We start from the raw sequence: 21,472 nt of genomic DNA, 5'->3' as shown, positions 1-21,472 counted from the left end.
GGTTTTTATTCAAGTTATGATAGATATTCTTTGATCAAATTGGTAAAATTGTAATAAGTGCACAAAATGAATTTGTTGCTTCACAAATTGTTACAAGAGGTAAGGGCGTAATTGATATGTGGAGCTTGTTCAAGGAGCAACTATTGAGTGTCTTTGATAAGTATGTACCTGTCAGGCAGGGAGGAAAGGGTCGTGTGATGGAGCCGTGGTTTAATAAGGAATTGGAATCCCTTGTTAAATGGAAGAGGGCGGCCTATGTAAAGATGAGGCGTGAAGGTTCAATTGGGGCGATTGAGAGTTATAAGGTAGCCAGGAAGGACCTGAAGAGAGAGCTAAGAGCAGCAAGGAGGGGACATGAAAGTTGGTAGGATTAGGGAAAATCCTAAGGCTTTCTATAGGTATGTCAGGAATAAAAGAATGACTAGGGTAGAAATAGGTCCAGTCAAGGATAGTAGTGGGAAGTTGCGTGTGGAGGCTGAAGAGATTGGGGAGACACTGAATGAATACTTTTCGTCAGTATTCACTCAGGAACAGGACATTGTTGCCGATGTGAATACTGAGTCACAATTAAGTAGAATGGATGGCTTTGAGGTATGTAGGGAAGAGGTGTTGGAAATTCTGGAAAGGGTGAAAATAGATAAGTCCCCTGGGCCTGATGGCATTTATCCTAGGATTCTCTGGGAAGCAAAGGAAGAGATTGCTGAGCTATTGGCCTTGATTTTTATGTCCTCGTTGTCTACAGGAATAGTGCCAGAAGACTGGAGGCTAGCAAATGTGGTTCCCTTGTTCAAGAAGGGGAGTAGGGATAACCCTAGTAACTATAGGCCGGTGAGTCTCACTTCTGTTGTGGGCAAAGTCTTAGAGAGAATTGTAAGGGATAGGATTTATGAACATCTGGATAGGAATAATGTGATCAAGGATAGTCAGCATGGTTTTGTGAAGGGCAGGTCGTGCCTCACAAACCTTATTGAATTCTTTGAGAAGGTGACTAAGGAGGTGGACGAGGGGAAAGCGGTAGATGTGGTGTATATGGATTTTAGTAAGGCGTTTGATAAGGTTCCCCATGGTAGGCTACTGCAAAAAATACGGAGGTATGGCATTGACGGTGAGTTGGAGGTTTGGATTAGGAATTGGCTGGATGGAAGAAGACAGAGGGTAGTAGTTGATGGTAAAGGTTCATCTTGGAGTGCCGTTACTAGTGGTGTTCCGCAAGGATATGTTTTGGGACCATTGCTGTTTGTCATTTTTATAAATGACCTGGAGGAGGGGTTAGAAGGTTGGGTGAGCAAGTTTGCGGATGATACAAAAGTCGGAGGAGTTGTTGACAGTGAGGAAGGATGTGGCAGGTTATAGCGTGATATAGATAAGCTGCAGAGCTAGGCAGAAAGGTGGCAAATGGAGTTCAATGTAGCTAAGTGTGAGGTGATTCACTTTGGTAAGAGTAACAAAAAGATGGGGTACTGGGCTAATGGTCGGATACTTGGTAGTGTGGATGAGCAGAGGGATCTTGGTGTCCATGTACACAGATCTTTGAAAGTTGCCACCCAGGTAAATAATGCGGTGAAGAAGGCATATGGCGTACTGGCTTTTATTGGTAGAGGAATTGAGTTCCGGAGTCCTGAGGTCATGTTGCAGTTGTATAAGACTCTGGTGCGGCCGCATCTGGAGTATTGTGTGCAGTTTTGGTCGCCATACTATAGGAAGGATGTGGAGGCACTGGAACGGGTGCAGAGGAGGTTTACCAGGATGTTGCCTGGTATGGTAGGAAGATCGTATGAGGAAAGGCTGAGACACTTGGGGTTGTTTTCATTGGAGAAAAGAAGGTTTAGGGGTGACTTGATAGAGGTGTACAAGATGATTAGGGGTTTAGATAGGGTTGACTGTGAGAACCTTTTTCCAAGAATGGAGTCAGCCATTACAAGGGGGCATAGCTTTAAATTAAGGGGTGGTAGGTATAGGACAGATGTTAGGGGTAGGTTCTTTACTCAGCGAGTCGTGAGTTCATGGAATGCCCTGCCAGTAGCAGTGGTGGACTCTCCCTTTTTATGGGCATTAAGCGGGCATTGGATAGGCATATGGAGGATAGTGGGCTAGTGTAGGTTAGGTGGGCTTGGATCGGCACAACATCGAGGGCCAAAAGGCCTGTACTGCACTGTATTCTTCTATATTCTATGTTCTATGTACAGCCATCTACTTTCTTCAGAATATTGTTTTAAGTTAGTTGCAGGTGTTTTAAACAGTTAAAATACTTTTAAGGTTCTTTTGAACACAATAACCAACAAATATTTAAATCTTTGCTGCTTATTAACAAGCCTTCAAGAAATACAAACATAAATAACAATGTTTACCAGTTCTCCCATTCTCTTAACACAAGTACTGCATGGGCCACTGTCTCAAATGATATTGGCTAATTTGACATCGAATATGGATCAAAGTGGAACCTTCCTGGTCCCTGTGGCTTATCAACTATCTACTGTTTGCCCTAACAATTGAGCCATTGAGGGAGTTGTGAGTAGAAATATGCTCCATAGCATTTCAAAATTATGTTTGAACAAATGTCAAGAGTCAACCACTATGTACACATCATTATAAATATTACAGCTTGGAGAGTTGTTATAAACACAACTAATTATACCGTAAAGCACAATTCCCAATAGAACGCTACTGAATCAAAATATACTCTTGACTTTTTCAGGATACCATTTAACTGACTTATCTCTACCAACAAACTAAGGATACATTTGTTTAAACTTGGATTGTTTTTGCTAGAGTGTCGGAGGGTGAGGGGTAACATGATAGAAGTATGTAAAATGATGAGAGGCATTGATAGAGTGGATAGTCAGAGTTTATTTTCCAAGATGGAAATATTAAATACCAGCTAAGGTGAGAGTGGGAAAATTTAAAGAGGATATGCGAAGCAAGTTTTTTTACACACAGAGGGCAGTGGGTTCCTGGATTGAGCTGCCAGGGGAGCTGGTAGAACCAGGTACAGTAGCAACATTTCGGAGGCATTTGGACAGACACATGAACAGGCAGGGAACAGAGGGATATGGAGCATGTGCAAGCAGATGGGATTAGTTTAGAATGGCCTCATGGTTGACATGATGGGTCTAAGGGCCTGTTTTTGTGCTGTACTGTTCTATGTTCTATATTGTAGAACATGTACTCTAGGATTCTGAAGATAAATATTACAAGCATGAAGATGACAAATGTCACAATCACATTTTTAAATACCACTTAATTTATGACATAAATAAATTTATTGTAACCACTAAATAATTTTAACCAGTATTATTGACTATACCAGCTCTCAATAATGCTTCTCCTAATATATGTGTGACCATAAAGTGTGCGTAATTACGAAAGTTGGGAGGCACATGTATAACAGTTATTTAACACAGGTTTGTGCATGTCACAGCTGGATCACACATGTTCTTGTTCCACTGAATAAAAAAGCAATCTACCTATTGCCTGAGTTGGACTCAACAAAGAAGCCTGGCAAGACCAGGTCATGGGACCCAACACAAATGTGAAAACCTTTTGCAAAAACAGATTAAAAGAAAGGCACACATGCAAATAGACTGCACCTGTATTTGTAACACAAGATCAGAAACTTACTCTAATTATTGCTACTTCATTGCCCCAATGAGTTTTACTTACTCATGGAGTGGAGGCATTATTGGCTATGTATCCTACCTTTGTTGGCAGAGATCAGTCAGTTAAAAAGTATTATTGCCCTAAAGAAGATGGTGGTGAGCTGTCTTCTTGAACTGCTACCCATTTAATAGCACTTTAAAACATTAAACTTAAGAGAGTATACATTTTTCTTATCAAAATGACGAATGGGAAACAGTCTGAGAGTTACATGGGGACAGCAATTTGAATAGGTTTTCAGGATAACATTCAATTTACAATTTTTTTTTGTGATCGCTGATTTGATGCCATTTTATTCCATGAACAAGCCTCACTGCGTCATGTCAACCTATAAAATACCAGTAAAATTAAAGCAAAGTGCTGCAAATCTGAAATAAAACAATATGCCAGCAATACTCAGCAGGTCTGGCAGCATCTGTGGAAAGAGAAACAGAGTTAACATTTTGGGCTCCAAACGCCTATTCCATTATCTATTTCTGGTCACAAAGGTACAAAGAAGACACTTCAATAAAAGCAAAATGTTAGAAATCTGAAACAATAAAGAAAATATTGTAGCAACACAGCAGGAGTGGCAGCATCTGTGAATAAACAGAGTTAATGTTTTAAGTTCAATGTGACTCCTCCTCAGAACAAATACTTCAATGTTGGAGGAAGTTATAAGACTTGCCACAAAGATCATGCCTATTTAGAGGCTGAATTATGAGAAAAGACTGCAATAAGCCTTGACTTTTCAACCTTGAAAGATGGAAATGAAGAAGGTATCGTATAAAGTGGGCAGCATGGTGGTTCGGTGGTTAGCACTGCTGCCTCACAGCATCAGGGACCCAGATTCAATTCCAGCCTTGGGCAACTGTCTGTGTGGAGTTTGCACATTCACCCTGTGTCTGCTCAGGTTTCTGCCTGGTGGTCTGGTTTTCTTGCACAGTCCAAAGACATGCAGTTAGGTGGAATGGCCATGGTAAATTGCTCCATAGTCTCCATGAATGTGCAGGCTAGGTGAGTTAGCCATGATAAATGCAGGGATATGGTGGAATGCTTTTGGAGGGTTGTTGAGACTTGATGGACCCTGTGGGAATTCTATGATTCTAAAGGCTGTGTAACATAGTAAATTATCTGCAAAAAGAAATGCTTTGAACAAATTATATAGAATAACATTAGCAGTTATGGGTTCAAATTAGTAGAAAATGTGAAGTCTCAGACTTTATAGAATCCCTACAGTATGGAATCCCTACAGGCCATTTGGTCTATTGATTCCACAATATTGGTAACCTTGCATTTACCATGGTTAACCTATCTAGCCTGCCCATCCCTGGACACAATGGTCAATTTAGTATAGCTAATCTACCTGCACATCTTTGGACTTGTTTGCCTAGAATTTAAAGTTATGAATTCATAAATTGGGCCTTCAGTGAGTAATAGGGGTGAAAACTCCAGAAATCTTTTTTAAAATAATTACTCTGAAGGATTAAGTGTCAGGCCTTTCCAGCTAAGTGGCCTTCCTGATCTGATATGTTAGCTACGTAGAGAGGCTGAATAGGCTTGAATTGTTTTCTTTAGTGCAGAGATAGCAGAGAGGAAACCTGATTAAGCTTTATGAGATGATGAGAGGCATGAACAATGTATTGATTGTAATAGATTATGAATTCCCTGATTAGGGCTGTTAATCTGGGACAACCATAGAGCCCTGGCTGACAAGTTTAAAAAAAGTGTCAGACAGTCTGATCACTCTGAGAAATGGCTCTGAGGGAGCTGGATGAGTATCAAGGACTTTCCACATGTCAATAAAGGGTGACCTGGTGATGGGATACCAGTCTCTCTAGAATTATTTTAGATAGTTTTTCTTTCATTTGTGGGACATGGGCATCGCTGACTGGGCCAGCATTTATTACTTAGTTACGCTTGAGAAAGTGGCAGTGAGCTGCCTTCTCAAATCACTGCAGCCTATGTGTTGTAGGTAGCCTCGCAATGCCTTTAAGGAGAGAGTTCCAAGATTTTGATGCAGCAATACTGAGGGAACCGCGATACGTTTCCAAATCAGGATGGTAAGTGGCTTGAAGTTGACCTTGCAGGTGGTGGTGTACCCAGGTGTTTGCTACCTTTCTCCTTCTAGATGGTAGTGGTCACGCTTTTGAAAGGTGCTGTCTCAGGATGTTTGATGAATTGCTGCTGTGCATCTTGTAGATAGTAGCGGTAGTGTGTACTGTGCATCAGTGGTGGAGGGAGGGATGCTTGTGAATGTTGTGCCAATCAAGTTGGCTGCTTTGACCTCGATGGTGTCAAGCTTCTTGAATATTGTTGGAGCTGTACTCATCTAGGCAAGTGGGGAATATTCCATTATACTCCTGACTTGTGACTTGTAGATGGTGGACAGGCTTTGGGGAGTCAGGTAAGTTACTCACTGCAGTATTCTTTGTATCTGACCTCGTTGTGTAGTCACCGTGTTCATGTGGTGAATCTATTCAATTTCTGGTCAATGGTAACTCCAAGGATGTTGATCGTGGTGGATTCAGTGATGATAACACCATTGAATTTCAAGAGGTAGTAGTTAGACTGTCTTTTATTAGAATTGGTCATTGCCTGGCATTTGTGTGGGGTGAATATTATTTACCACTTGTCAGCGCAAGACTAGATACTGTCCAGACCTTGTTGCATTTGAACATGTGCTGCTCCAGTATTTGAGGAGTAATGCATGCTACTAAACATTGTTCGCTGACAGTTGCACATCCCCACCTTCCGAAGAAGGGGAGGTCATTGATGAAACAGCTGAAGATGGTTGGGCCTAGGTCATTACGCTGAGATGTCCTGGATGCTGAAATTTCTGACTGCTAACAAACACTTCCTATGTGCCAAGTGTGACTCCAGCAAGTGGAGAGTTTGCATTCTGATACATGGATTCCAGTTTTGCTAGGGCTCCTTGATGCTACAGTCTGTCAAATGCAGCCTTGATATCAACTGCTGTCATTCTCACCTACCCATAGCTGGATAGGAAGCAGCTGCACCTCTTAGGTGAAGGATCAACAATGAGGGGACATAATTTTCAGGTAAATGATAAGTGGTTTAGAGGGAATTTCTTTCAGCCGGAGGGTGATAGGAATCTGGAATTCACTGCCTCGGAAGTCAGTAGATATGGCAAACCTCACAATCTTTTAAAAATTATATGATTGAGCACTTAAAATGTTATAACATTCGAGACTATGGGCCAAGTACTCGCAAATGGGATTAGTTAGGTAGGTCAGTGCAGACTTGATGGGCCTCTTCTGTGCTCTATGACTCTATAATATGTATCCTGTGATGTCTTGTCAAGCCATGTGCTTTGTTTTCATTGAACAAGGTCAGAAGAAATGCCCAAGACCTAATGGGACCAGGAGGCCTAAGTTCAAATCCTACCTGTTCCAGAAATGTGTCAGTAAAAGTGTGGTTTAGATTAGATTAGATTAGATTAGATTACTTACAGTGTGGAAACAGGCCCTTCGGCCCATTAAGTCCACACCGCCCTGCCGAAGCGTAACCCACCCATACCCCTACCCCTACCCCTACATCTACATCTACATCTACCCCTTACCTAACACTACGGGCAATTTAGCATGGCAAATTCACCTGACCTGCACATCTTTGGACTGTGGGAGGAAACCGGAGCACCCGGAGGAAACCCACGCAGACACGGGGAGAACGTGCAAACTCCACACAGTCAGTCGCCTGAGGCGGGAATTGAACCCAGGTCTCTGGCGCTGTGAGGCAGCAGTGCTAACCACTGTGCCACCGTGCCGCCCTTTTAGAAGCAGACTTGGACTTGGACTCTGTGTATGAATACAGTTACTGTCTACTGTATAACAATGTTTACTAAAACACTAAACACCATCCTCAGAAAGCAATCCTCTGACATGTGGGATTAGTCCTGTGTCCCTTCTCTGTTTGGATGTTTCTCTCCCACCTTTCTGACCAGAACTAAACACAATCTTCAATATAAGGTACAAGTGGAGTATGTTATGCAAAATTTTAGCTCCATATTTACAATATATTAATTTGGCAGCATTATTCAGTATTTTGTTTTCTTTCTTGGTTGCTGCTCTGCAAATGACTGGATATTGTAAATTGTTGACTCTCATATCACTGTTAGATCTTAATCATTCTTTCTCCCAGCTAGCCATTATGTATTTTTAAGGAAAGTGTAGCACAGCATCTAGATAGTCTAATGCTAACTTTTCAATCTCATATTTCAACTTTTTTGTTCCAAACCCACCAAGAATTTCCCATCAATTCCCTCCTTCCTTTTTTAAAATTAATTTCTTGTCCACCTTCAAGATTTCCCTAAGATACTCAGCCCTTTAAGCTGATGTATCACTATTCCACTCATAGTTCCATAAAGAACTATTCAATTGGATTTCTGAAAGGATGGTACTACTCAGTATCACAGGACTTTACACTGTCCAATTGGATATGTCACAAAGTTTCAAGTGGAAGGATTGCTTCTCGATGAACAGATCTGGACAAACAAACTATTTTGCTTAATCATTCTCTTGAAAATAGTCATTTCATTATTCAAAGTTTTCAGATCACTAAATAACATTTGATGACATTTAATTAAATGTCACAAAATTTATCCCTAGAAGTTAAATCTCTCAACACTGTTTTAATGCAGCGTAAGATCAACAACAGCCTGTGAACAGAGATGGTATAACTATAAAAGAAACAGACAATCTTGGTTCAGTACTTCCAAAATACTTGAGTGATTTTCAAAAACATTCTTCAGAGAAAAAACAAATCAACACCTTAAAAAGAAAACCATTACTGAAAACAGCAGCAACAGGACAATGCAAGTAAGTGTAGATCTTGGGCATATTCTCATTAAGTATTACCTCAATTAATGAAAAATAAGACACTTCTATTAGGTAAAGTTGAGGCACAAAAATAAATTGTTAAATTGTTTAAAAGGAAGTAAACATTTGTTGACATTCTGTGTGCATGAGGCACTACTACTGTGTGTAATGGTTGTTTTCAGCATGAATTCTACTGAGCATTGTTGGTATTTTCTGGAGAAAAGCCAAAGAACAACTTGTCCCTTACCTGTCAATGACCAATTCAAATAGCACAATATGAGAATGTTGCGTGTATTCTGGATCATCTTCTACATAATCAAAACGGTTCAATAAAGTAACAAGATCCAAATCACATGATGTTTTATCCGGAAACTTCCATGATGGATAGCGAACTGCGCCAACACGGGAAAATACTTCTATGATTATCCCTTGTACGTCTGTGACATCCTTGCGCAAGCCTTCCAAACAGTTTTGATTTCCTAAAAGTAGTGTCATTTTAGAAGTCTTGAAATCAGAATATGAAATGCATCTTCTTGTGCAAACTGAAACTGCTAATTCAGTATAATGTAACTGCCACCACAATAACTTAATAGCTCCACAAGGGCAGTTTATCTACAAGAAAAAGAAAATAATTACGTTAAGAAAGTTGATTCAACAGTTTTAAACAAATATCCCTTCAAGTCCTAATTTAGTGTAAATGTAGTATTGTTTGCAAGTTTTGAGAAGACACGCACGAGACTTCCTAGAAGTATGGCACTTCAACCAGAACTCTATCAACAAATCAACACATTGACTTGGACCCAATTTAACACCCCCTGAGAAAAAGAACAGGAAATGACATCGCCAACCCAAAGAAACCCAAATATATAACTAGAAAACAGGAATCACCAGCAATGCTTCATCCGGAGGCTCACTGAAGATTTTACCTAGTATGGTGATGAAACATCTGACCACGAACCTTACAGCTCAGCCGGCAAACCTACAGCCAGAGTATAGTTTACTTTGTCCTAACCTTATAAGATATCTGCTATCAGATTAAAAATATTTTTAACAGGACATGATGCACAGAATGATCTGCAAATTGTATTCAACCAACAGTCCACATACATAGCAGTAAAAGTTAATACGTTGGCAGTTGCTGCTGAGATAATTGACAAAGTTTTACGTGAACCACAGTGATAATCAATGTTCATAGCTTGTCAATAGTCCTAGATTACTAGTACCGCACATGAGAACACAAATATCTGCGCATTTGCCATTAGTACTAATACTATTTCTATTTCATAAATGGAAGAATTAGGCATGGAATTCAATTTAATGGTATTTTAAAAAATTATTTCCCAAAGTTAGTAGATGTTTTGCTAACAATAGGATTTAATAAAACTAATGGCAAAAGAAAATGCAAGTACTCCAACCCTGCTTTATATGCAAATATTGCAACCATTCTAACTGCTTTCTGTCTATAAAACTGCAGTAGAATGTCATATTGGAATAACCACAATTCTCTAGCCTCAATTAAGAACAAAACTAACTACTGGATAGAAACAAATCATCTGGCCATTTCTACATCTTGTGTAAGCACTTAGAAAGATCCTTCTTTACATTGTTTTTTTCCTGGGGGAATTCAGTGGGAAGGAAGGATGAGAAAATAAATTATATAAGGTTGTTGTTCATAAATTCATAGTCTGACAAGTTGAAGTGGTTGTTTGGGGCTGACAAAGAGGAGAAAGGACTATATTTGGTAGCAGTGTCCTCTATAGTTAAAAAAAACTGCTGACACAAGGAAAGAGTCAGTTGGACAAAGAATCAACAGTTGCAACAAGGAGTTGGCATGTTCGAGGCCCTTCTTGAGATTCAACTACTAGGGGGCACAGATTTAAAGCAAGGGGTGGACGTTTAAAGGAGATGTGTGAGGCAACGTTTTTTTTAAACACAAAGGGTGGTGGGTGCCCGGAATGCACTACCATGGTAAGTGGTTGAAGCAGCTATGTTTAAGAGGTATTTAAATAGACACATGAATGGGCAGGGAATAGAGGGATACAGGCAGATGAGAACAGTTCAGAATAACATCATAGTCGGCACAGAGATGTTGAGCCAAAGGGCCTGTTTCTGTGTGGTACTGTTCGATGTTCTGTCTTCTGGTGTCAAGAAAGCTGGACCAAAAACAGTATCGTTGTGGTTCTGTTTACCGAGCTGGGAATTTGTGTTGCAGACGTTTCGTCCCCTGTCTAGGTGACATCCTCAGTGCTTGGGAGCCTCCTGTGAAGCGCTTCTGTGATGTTTCCTCAGGCATTTATAGTGGCTTGTCTCTGCCGCTTCCGGTTGTCGGTTCCAGCTGTCCGCTGCAGTGGTCGGTATATTGGGTCCAGGTCGATGTGCTTATTGATAGAATCTGTGGATGAGTGCCATGCCTCTAGGAATTCCATGGCTGTTCTATGTTTGGCTTGTCCTATAATAGGAGAAAGTGAGGACTGCAGATGCTGGAGATCAGAGCTGTAAATGTGTTGCTGGAAAAGTGCAGCAGGTCAGGCAGCATCCAAGGAGCAGGAGAATCGACGTTTCGGGCATCAGCCCTTCTTCCTGAAGAAGGGCTCATGCCCGAAACGTCGATTCTCCTGGTCCTTGGATGCTGCCTGATCTGCTGCACTTTTCCAGCAACACATTTTCAGCTCTTGTCCTATAATAGTAGTGTTGTCCCAGTCGAACTTCTGTTGCTTGTCACCTGCGTGTGTGGCTGCTAAGGATAGCTGGTCGTGTCGTTTCGTAGCTAGTTGGTGTTCATGGATACGGATCGTTAGCTGTCTTCCGGTTTGTCCAATGTAATGTTTTGTGCAGTCCTTGCATGGAATTTTGTACACAACAATGGTTTTGCACATGCTGGGTATCGGGTCCTTTGTCCTGGTGAGTTGTTGTCTGAGAGTGGCTATTGGTTTGTGTGCTGTTAAATCCTGGTGGTCGTAGTAGTCTGGCTGTCAGTTCAGAAATGTTCTTGATGTATGGTAACGTGGCTAGTCCTTTGGGTTGTGGCATGTCCTCATTCGTTGTCTTTCCCTTAGGCATCTGTTGATGAAATTGTGGGGGTATCCGTTTTTGGTGAATACATTGCAGAGGTGTTCTTCTTCCTCTTTTTGCAGCTCTGATGTGCTGCAGTGTGTTGTGGCCCTTTTGAACAATGTCTGGATGCAACTTCTTTTGTGTGTTGGGGTGGTTGCTTTCGTAGTTCAGGACTTGGTCTGTGTGCGAGGCTTCCCTGTATATCTTTGTGGTGAATTTTCCATTCGGTGTTCTCTGTACGATCACGTCTAGGAATGGGAGTTGGTTGTCCTTTTCTTCCTCTCTAGTGAATCTGATTCCTGTGAGTGTGGCATTGATGATCCGGTGTGTGTTTTCTATTTCTGTGTTTTTTAATTATTACAAATGTGTCATCTACATATCTGACCCAGAGTTTGGGTTGAATTTGCGGTAAGACTTTTTGTTCTAATCTTTGCATTACAGTTTCTGCTATGAGTCCAGAGACGGGTGAGTCCATGAGTGTGCCATTGATTTGTTCATATATTTGGTTGTTGAATGTGAAGTGAGTTGTGAGGCACAGGTCCAGTAGTTTGAGTATGCAGTCTTTATTGGTAGGTTCCCTGTCTTGTTGTCTGCTCTGTATGTCCAGCAGGTTGGCTATTGTTTCTCTGGCTAGGGTTTTGTCGATAGAGGTGAACAGTGCCGTTACATCGAATGAGACCATAGTTTCTTCCTTATCTATATGTATATTTCTAACGATGTCCAAGAATTCCTGTGTTGACTGTATAGAGTGTCTGGATCTGCTGATCAGGTGTTTCAGTTTCTGTTGTCGTTCTTTAGCCAGTTTGTGTGATGGTGTCCCTGGTTGCGATACGGTGGGTCTGAGTGGGATGTATGGTTTGTGCACTTTAGGTAGTCTTTAGAATCTGGGGGTGGTGTTGCTTTCAGGTTTCATTCTCTGTCGGTCAAACCTGGTTATCTGTCTGTTTTTTTGCAGGTTTCTCAGTGTGTTGTTTATCCTATTGGTGAGCTGTGGGGTGGGGTCAAACTCTCTCTTTTGGTAGGTGTTGGTATCTGCAAGTAGTTGTTGCGCTTTCTGGATGTACTCTGCTTTGTCCAGGATGACCGTCATTCTGCCTGTGTCTGCTGGTAGTATGATTATGTTCTTATCATTTCTTAGTGTTTTTAGTGCTTCCCTCTCCTTGGTGTTGAGGTTGTGTGTTTGTCTTTTCCTTGTTATCAGGGGTACGATATTTTGTCTCACTGTTTGTTGTGTCTCTTCTGTCAGTCCATTGTTTCCGAGTGTGCATTCTAGTGCTGCTAGGAAGTCTGCTGTCTTGGCGTCCCTGTGGTTGTAGTTGAGTCCCTTGGCCAGTATTGTTCTTTCCGTGTCTGTGAGCTGTCTGTGGGAGAGGTTTCTAACCCAGGTATGTGTTGTGGTGTCCTCTCTGTTGTGTGTTAGTTTGGCCATTTTTTCTTTTAGTGCCGTTTTTTTGCAGTGTGTGGTCCTGTTCTGTCCTATGGTGACGGCCTGTTCTATGGTCCGGGTCTATTCCTGATTGGTGGTTTTTGAAATTAATAATTTTTGGCGTGCAATTTCTTGTATGTATTTGTGTAGTCTGTTGTGTGCATCTGTAATCATTACCTGGATCATCCTGAATCCGTTCTGTCTGGCTGTGTCTTTGGCTTGTGGGTTGTTGACTAGTGGTCTATATCTGACACATGGTGGAAGGATTCGATTCTTTTGGCATTCGTGCAGGAACTGGAGTTGTTCGTATGTGGCGCTTAGGCGGTTGGCACAGGATTCCCATTTCCTTGATTGTCTTAGCATCTCTCGCTCGTAGGTGTTCAAAGTTTGTGAGAAGATTTGTAGCTCGGGTGCTCGTTGTCATGGTTCTGTTCGCCGAGCTGGGAATTTGTGTTGCAGACGTTTCGTCCAATGTCTAGGTGACATCCTCAGTGCTTGGGAGCCTCCTATGAAGCACTTGTGTGATGTTCTATCAACAAACACATCGACCTGGACCCAATATACCGACCACTGCAGCGGACAGCTGGAACTGACAACTGGAAGCGGCAGAGACAAACCACTATAAATGCCGGAGGAAACATCACAGAAGCGCTTCACAGGAGGCTCCCAAGCACTGAGGATGTCACCTAGACAGGGGACGAAATGTCCACAACACAAATTCTCAGCTCGGCGAACAGAATCACAACAACGAGCACCCAAGCTACAAATCTTCTCACAAACTTTGAAAAACAATATCTCCCAAGTCAATTTGCCCAGCATCAAGGCTCTAATCACTTAAAACTAGATCTATGGGGTAAGACATGTTGTTCGTAGGCCTAACACCAGACTCCTGAAGCAACTGTTTTACTCAGAAGTCAGTTATAAAAACATAGAAACAGTGGTAGGCCATTCAGCCCTTTGAACCTGATCCACCATTCAAATAAGACATGGTCGATCTGTGGCCTAAATTCATATACCTGCCTTTGGCCAATATCCTTTAATACCTTTGGTTAACAAAAGTATCTCAGATTTAAAATTGGCAATCAATTTAGCATCAACGACTGTTTGTAGAAGAGAGTTCCAAACCACTATCACCCCTCTTAACATCTCTCTAGATCGCCAATCAGAGAAAATAGTTTATCTTTATCTATCCTGTCACAAAAGAAAGATTGTGGAAATGCTTTGGGCTGTCCTCAAAACACCTTTGAAGAAGTCAAACATCCCCATAAACCTGGCTTGTTTAGAGACCGAAATAGAGAAGACTCATTTGCAAAATCACTGATCACATGCAGAAACCTAAGTGGGACTGTGCAGACATTAAATCAAAGCTTCGGGTAAAAACCTCAATCATCCAAACAATTCCCCAGCCAGTCATTCAAACAGCACCAGCTTTGCCTCACATGTGGCAGATCCTGCAGATGGGTGCTTTGGACTACTTGGATATTTCAGAACCCATGGTACCAGAATGGAAGCAAGTCATCATCAGTTCCAAGGGACTGCTCAAAAAGGAACAGCATCACAAGGGAGGTTGGGGAGAAGCACTTTGAGGAGGTAGGGGTGGGGGTGAGGAAGGGAAAAGCACTTCAGAAGAGAGGAGGGAACCTGAAGCAGGAGGTGGATGGAGGGTGAATCACCTCGAGAATGGGGAGGGAAGAACACCCTCAGAGGACAAGAGTACGAGATGGGAAGCACCCCCAGCAGATGTGTGTATTGCAGAAGATGGGATGTCACACGGCTTAATCTGCTTTCCAAACCAACTGAATCTAAATTATAAAGTTCTTTTTCCCCCATATTGGATAAACAATGAACTATTCAATTATTAGCACGAGGGCCCCAAGCCCAAGGTAAACCAAGAGAATGATAGATGCTTTAAATCAGAAGCAAAAACAGAAACCAGGGTCACCTGGGGACCTTGGCAGTCCACTGGATTCAGTATCGAGTTCAATAATTTTAGGGCTTGAACTCCCCCATGTCCTCGTCCTCTACGACACACACCAGGCCTTTTTAAATCGCATAGTCTGCCATTACACAGTACCTATTGTTAGCCACTAACAGTCTGCGTTAACAGCTATTCACCCTCCCAGTCAGATCGTTATCTACTTCTTTGTTTGTCTAATTGTTCTTCTCTATCTTTGGGCTCTATCCCCACCTATCGTTTACTCTTTATCCCCTCTCCCCACCCTATCTTCTTCATATAAACCGACAATTTCCGAGCTACCATCAGTTCTGAGGAAGGGTCACCACACCCGAAACTTTAACTATTGACTTCTCTGCACAGAAGCTGCCAGATCGGCTGAGCTTTTCCAGCAACTTCTGTTTCTGTATATTACGGGGGGTGGTCGGGCGACAAGCGGCACACGAGTAATGTCACTGGACAAGTCATTTTAGGAATGAAGGTCTACATTAAAGTTCTCCCGACTCCAAAAATATGTCTGAAGAGGTTGATCAAACTCCAACACTGAGCCTGTACCTACCTGCACCGACCGTTAGCTCCTCTCCGGCTGTTGACAACGTGCTGTCATGGACGCAAGCAACGTAACCGTAACGTACTCACGCGTTTACGTGCTTGATCGTCATAAGACGTAAGGAATGTACCAGACAAACTAGGGGGTCAGAACAACAAAAACAAGACTTTACAGTTTAAACATTACAAAAGCAACATTATAACAAAAGTTATGTATAATTAAAAGGCGATAACCGGTGGAGACTGAGTTAAATGTGTGTGAAGAACTTTACATAAGATACCCAACACTCATCCCACCTCCCCCCGTATGAGGAGGTGGATGGCGCAGGCCGAAGCCGCCATCTTGTTCAGGCCGAGTTTGTTCACGGAGCGGCGGCGGAGACGGCGGTGTTGGGGGATTGAGATTCCCTGTCCTGCTCGGTATTGACATCATGCCGGCCGGACCTGTGCAGGCATTGCCGCCGCCACCTCAGACCGAAAATAACCAGGTGGGTTTTAAAACGGCAAGAGGGTTTTTTTTGAGAAAAAAAACTTTGGCACCGTCTGTTGTTGTGATGCAGGTACCACCCCACCCCCAAAACAAGCTGAGGCCTCCAGTCCACAGGCTCTGGGCCTGCAGCTCGCAGTCAACGTCGCAAAATGGCCTTGCATCCCGGATTCCGGGATGTGATTATTTTCCTGTCTCAGGAAAATGTATTATCTATTGGTTATGGGAGCTGGGTCCTGGAATAATCTCTCGGCCACACGATTAAATAATCCACACATGGGTGGAATGTTAGTCTGATTTGTCACAGAATTGATAATGTCTGCGTTTACCATGAATTAAAATCAGGCCCATTGTCCGACTGCAATCCGAATGGTTACATGATACTTCTAAAATTCCCCTCGTCCAGTTCACATACATTTGTAAACAATTGATGATGGGAAAATATGATACTTTGAAACGCAAAAACAAATAGTGCAGAGTATTGTCAAACAATTTATTTTAGAAGACTGCAGTATTCCAATCATTACTGAGTACTGTTGAGATTATGGCATTGTTGTTAAAATTAATCCGGATAAGAAGCAACTGCTCGTTTAGTTGGAGAAGATGGAGCCGAACAAAGTACAGTGCCCTACTGCGCACTTAAATTGTAGTGCACTTATATATTCCAGACTTCATAGGATCCAGATGTGCTCTATCCCAATATAAAATTAAGTAATTAATTTGCATGGATTTTTAATGTAAGGAACTAACAAGAAAGCTTTCATTTGCCCAATATAGCATACATCTAAAAACCAAAAAGAATGTATATATTCAAGCCTGAAAAATTTAGGTGAAATATGATAAGTAATATTGTTTGGTGTGTAGAGGGGTGATGGCAATTTATGAGTTAAATCAGTCTACCATCACAAAGCACTGAAATACAATTTGCTGCTTGCCCAGTTAGACATCTGAACAAATAGAGTATAGACTTGAACCATTTCTTCAGCTGTCTGGGAAGAATTCCATGCCCTATTGACAGTTCTAATCCATCAATGGGACAGGTTAGCAGGCTTAGTTTTCTGTAGTGCTTTGGAATACTGAGCAGCTGCCTGGTTGTAGTTTTTTGACGTTTTGGGCAAGAGACCTTCATTAGGAATGAGGCTTATGAGCCAAAGGGCCTGGAGAGATAAATGCTATCCTAACATAACATGGGCATTTTTTAAATCAAAGATTAATGTGTTTTGGGGGTTAATTGGAACAAAAATAGCATTTCCACAATCTGATTCTCAGTCATCTACAGACACAGTCAGATTTTAAAAATCATTAAGGTGATTAAGAATTTAGTGGCAATTATTTTGTTTTGTTTTAAAGGTGCCAGAAGAAACAAAAGATGAATCTGCAACATCCAAACCCATTGTTGGTATTATTTATCCTCCTCCTGAAGTCAGGAACATTGTTGACAAGACTGCAAGTTTTGTAGCAAGGTGAGTGCCAAGTTCAGACAGCTACATGTTGTATTTGATGTGTTACAATGATTCTTTGAGCTTAAAATTGAAAATTATTTTGCATTGATTAGAAATGGCCCTGAATTTGAAGCTCGAATCCGTCAAAATGAGATAAACAACTCTAAGTTTAACTTCTTGAATCCAAATGATCCTTACCATGCATATTACCGACACAAAGTTAATGAGTTCAAGGAGGGGAAAGGCCAAGAACCTTCAGCTGCTATACCAAAGGTTATGCAGCAGCAGCAGCAGCAACAACAACAACAACAGCTGCCACAAAAGGTGAGTAATTTTATTGACAGTAATGATGGCTTATAATTATATACATGCTTCTAACAGATAAATGTCTTGAGACATTTCACAGGAGCATTAGCAAAAGAAATTTGACACTAAACCCTAAAATTAGATATCAGGAAAGCTAATCACCAACTTGATCAAAGAGGTGGATTTTAGGGAGCATTTTAAAGGATAAGAGAACATTAAACACAATGGATTAGAGAGGGAATTGCACAATTTAAAGCAGTCGCAGCTGAAAGCACAGTTACTGAAGGTGGAGTGATTAAGATTGGAGAAAGGGGGACATAATTGAAGACACAGCTTTTGGACGGTTGTAATGCTGTTGGAATGCTCTGAAATGGGGAGGGGTGATGCCATGAAGTTACAGTGAAAACTTTAAATGAAAACTGAAAATGTTTTAATTACTCAGAGGCTCTTGCAGTATCTATGGAGAGAGAAGAAAGATTTAATATTTCAGCTCTGTGACGTTTCATAATCAAAATCTAGTGGTTCAATGGAGAGTGCAGGAGGGCATGCTGAAAGCAGCAGCAGGCATACCTGAAAATGAGGTGTCAATGAGGTAAAGCTACCAAGCAGCAAGTGATAGATGGAGTTTTGTGATTCTGCAACCAATAGATTAGATCTAAGCTCTGAAATCCTGCCACATCCTGTTATGAGTGTTGGTGGACAATTAAACAACACATTGGAGGAGGAAGCTGCACAAATATCCCCATCCTCAATGATGAAAGAGCTCAGCACATCGGTACAAAAGATAAGGCTGAAGCATTCACGGAAATCTTTGGCCAGAAGTGCCAAGTGGATGATCCATCTCTGCCTCCTCCAGTGATCCCAGCCATCACAGATGCGAATCTTCAGCCAATTTGATTCACTCGACATGATATCAAGAAAACAATTAGAAGCTGTGGGTACTGCAAAGACTTGGGCCTGGACAACATTCCAGCAATACTATGGAAGATTTGTACTCCAGAGCCTCCCACTGCCCAAGCCAAGCTTTTCCAATACAGTGCAGCACTGGTTTCTTATCTGACAATGTGGAAAATTGCCCAGATATGTCCTGTACACACAACGCATGGCAAATTCAACCTAGCAATTACCACTCATTACTACTCTTCATCAGTAAAGAGATGACCTGTATAATCAACAGTGTTATCAAGCAGCATCTGCTGAGCAATAACCTACTTACAGACATCCAGTTTGGATTCCACCAGGGCGAATCAGCTCCTGATCTCATAACTACTGCTCTTGACATTCAATGGTGTTACCATCAACAGAACATCCATTATCAACATCCTTCAGTTACAATTGACCAGAAATTAAATTGGACTCTCCATATGAACAGTGGTCCAAGGGCAGGTCAGAGACGTGGAATACGACAGTGAATAACTCCCAAGACTCCCCAAAGCCTGTCTACCATCTTCAAGGCTCACGTCAAGAGTGTGAAGGAATATTTCCCACTTGACTGGATGAGTGCAGTTCTAACAACAATTGACAATATCAATGAGAAAGCAGCCAACTTGGTGGGCACCACATCCACTACCTCTACCACCACCGTTCAATAGCAGTACTGTTTACTATCTACAAGATACACGCAGAAATTCATCAAAGATCCTTAGGCAGCACTTTCTAAACCAACGACCACTGCCATCTAGGAGGACAAGGGTAGCAGATACATGGACACACCCCCACTTGCAAGTTCCTCTCCAAGCCACTCACCATCCTGACCTGGAAACATATCGCTATTCCTTCAGTGTTGCTGCATCAAAATCTTGGAATTTCCTCTCTAATGGTGTAATGGGTCTATCTAAAACATGTGTTGCAGCAGTTGAAGGCAGCTCATGACCACCACCTTGAGGGCAACTGGGGACAGGTAAAAACACTAGCCAGCCAGTGATTACCCATGTCCAATGAATGAATGAATAAATAAATTTAAAAATTGAGGCATAGACAGATTTGGAGGTAATACAAATTAACCAGGACAGCGATAATCAGTGAATTGGGCATGGTAGGTCAAGGACATGGGCAGTGTGATTTTAGATGAGCTCCAGTGTAGTCAAAAATGAAAGACCAACCAGGAGAGCATGGACTGATTAATTCAAGAGGGAGCTGGTAAGGATGCTGGTTAGGCAGGAAATAAACTGTGATGGGAGTGGAGGTGGGCACTATTATGTACAGTTGGTAGTTTGGGTTATGGGCCCGGAGCTTGTCTGTGGATTAGATGCAATGTCACTGTTGTGAATGGTCTGGCCCCACGGAAAGGGATGGAGGCAAAAACTAGATGAGAGTCTGTGGTAGGGTTTGAAGACACTAGCTTTAATCTTCCCAATATTTAGTTGAAGGAAATTTCTCCTTGTCCAGCATTGGATGTTAGACAAGGGGTTGGACAATTTACAGATTGTGGAGGGATCAAAAGTGGAAATGTGCCTAACCGTTTTATTTAACATAGGCAAAAGTTCACAAACAACATTTATTATATTATCACGCAAACTTTTTAAGTTGCAACATTGATGAATAAATACATGTTTTTAGTATCTCTATTGAAGTAAATAAAAGTTCTTTTAAATCTTATTTGTGAAATTATAAATTCTTTCCTGTTTATGTGAATAGGTGCAAGCACAAGTAATTCAGGAAACAATTGTCCCAAAGGAACCCCCACCTGAATTTGAGTTCATCGCTGATCCCCCGTCAATCTCGGCCTTTGATTTGGATGTTGTGAAACTAACCGCTCAATTTGTTGCGAGAAACGGCCGGCAGTTTTTGACTCAGCTGATGCAGAAGGAACAACGTAACTATCAATTTGACTTCTTGCGACCACAGCACAGTCTGTTCAACTATTTCACCAAACTTGTGGAGCAGTACACAAAGGTATTTGAAGGCCAAGGATCGAATCCATCCTGTATAAGTGCATAATTGTTGAGTATTGTGGATCAAGCCAAAATAATGTTCTTGCATATTGAAAGTGGATCGTGTAGCAGTTGATGTGTTGCTTTTAGTTTCCGAAACATTCCATTAGGAAAAAATGGAAAAAAATGAATGTAACTCCAGTCAAAATGTTTGAGGCAGAAAGCAGGAAACAGCAGGCCAATTAGTTTAACAGTATTGTTGTTTCAGAGCACATTAGAAAAAAGATTTAAAAAGGGAGATCAACACGGTTTGTGAAAAAGAAGTCATGTTTTACCAATTTATCAGATTTCTCTGAAACTAATGTATTCTGGTTAAAGACATACTGTACATAGAATGCATTTGATAAGCTTGACGGTTACTGTGGAAGTTAAAACTTCATGGTGTAGTAATATTGCAGTTCATATAAATTAGCATGAATAAAAGATTGTCTAGCTCTCAGGAAATAGAATAGATATCAATGGGTCATTTTCTGGTTGGCAAAATGTGTCTCAGATCAGTGTTAGATTTATGTAAATTATTTGAATGGAAAGATCAAAAGTTTGGGGGCTAAATTTGCTGTTGATACAAGCATAGTTAGGAAAACAAATTGTGGAAAAGACAGCAGGAGGCTACAAAGGGCTACAAGTATGCGATTAGTCAAAGATTTGGAAAATTGAGTACAATATGAGCAATGTGAAATTGTCAAATTGATATGAAGAATAAGATATATTTTCTGAATGGTGAGAGATTGCAGAGGGATTTGAATGTCCTGTGAACAAATCATAAAGTACAGCAAATAATTACGAACAGAGCAAATAATTGGGAATGGTAATAGAATGCTCTTCTTTGTTAAGAGACTGATTGAACACA

The 21,472-nt window shown here is 41.3% G+C and overlaps 2 protein-coding genes across 9 annotated transcripts in view; one reads left to right on the top strand and one right to left on the bottom strand.

Moving 5' to 3' along the window:
* Positions 1 to 15,582, bottom strand: part of ccdc157 (coiled-coil domain containing 157) — a 54,736-nt gene extending 39,154 nt beyond the window's left edge. For 5 of the 8 annotated variants that reach the window (XR_011962982.1, XR_011962983.1, XM_072587561.1 and 2 more), the window contains exons 1-2: positions 15,465 to 15,582; positions 8,719 to 9,083 (exon numbers count right to left, since the gene is read on the bottom strand). Coding sequence is in view for 5 of the 8 variants with exons in the window: in XM_072587561.1 (XP_072443662.1) it covers positions 8,719 to 8,966 (248 nt within the window). In the remaining 3 variants the exon portion in view is untranslated. Of the gene's footprint in view, positions 1 to 8,714; positions 9,084 to 15,464 lie in introns of those variants that run through there. The other 3 variants (XM_072587567.1, XM_072587564.1, XM_072587562.1) reach the window with 3 other exon arrangements.
* Positions 15,583 to 15,785: 203 nt separating this feature from the next.
* sf3a1 (splicing factor 3a, subunit 1) overlaps positions 15,786 to 21,472 on the top strand; it is a 39,076-nt gene continuing 33,389 nt past the window's right edge. Inside the window, exons 1-4 of the mRNA XM_072587560.1 lie at positions 15,786 to 15,942; positions 17,292 to 17,404; positions 17,497 to 17,707; positions 20,327 to 20,584. Of these exons, the coding sequence (XP_072443661.1) occupies positions 15,886 to 15,942; positions 17,292 to 17,404; positions 17,497 to 17,707; positions 20,327 to 20,584 (639 nt within the window). The 5' untranslated portion in view covers positions 15,786 to 15,885. The remainder of the gene's footprint in view (positions 15,943 to 17,291; positions 17,405 to 17,496; positions 17,708 to 20,326; positions 20,585 to 21,472) is intronic.

Source organism: Chiloscyllium punctatum, chromosome 17 (assembly GCF_047496795.1).
Source record: "Chiloscyllium punctatum isolate Juve2018m chromosome 17, sChiPun1.3, whole genome shotgun sequence".
Lineage (NCBI taxonomy): Eukaryota > Metazoa > Chordata > Chondrichthyes > Orectolobiformes > Hemiscylliidae > Chiloscyllium > Chiloscyllium punctatum.
Note: the sequence above shows the minus strand (reverse complement) of the source record. Positions and strands in the feature narration are given on the sequence as shown.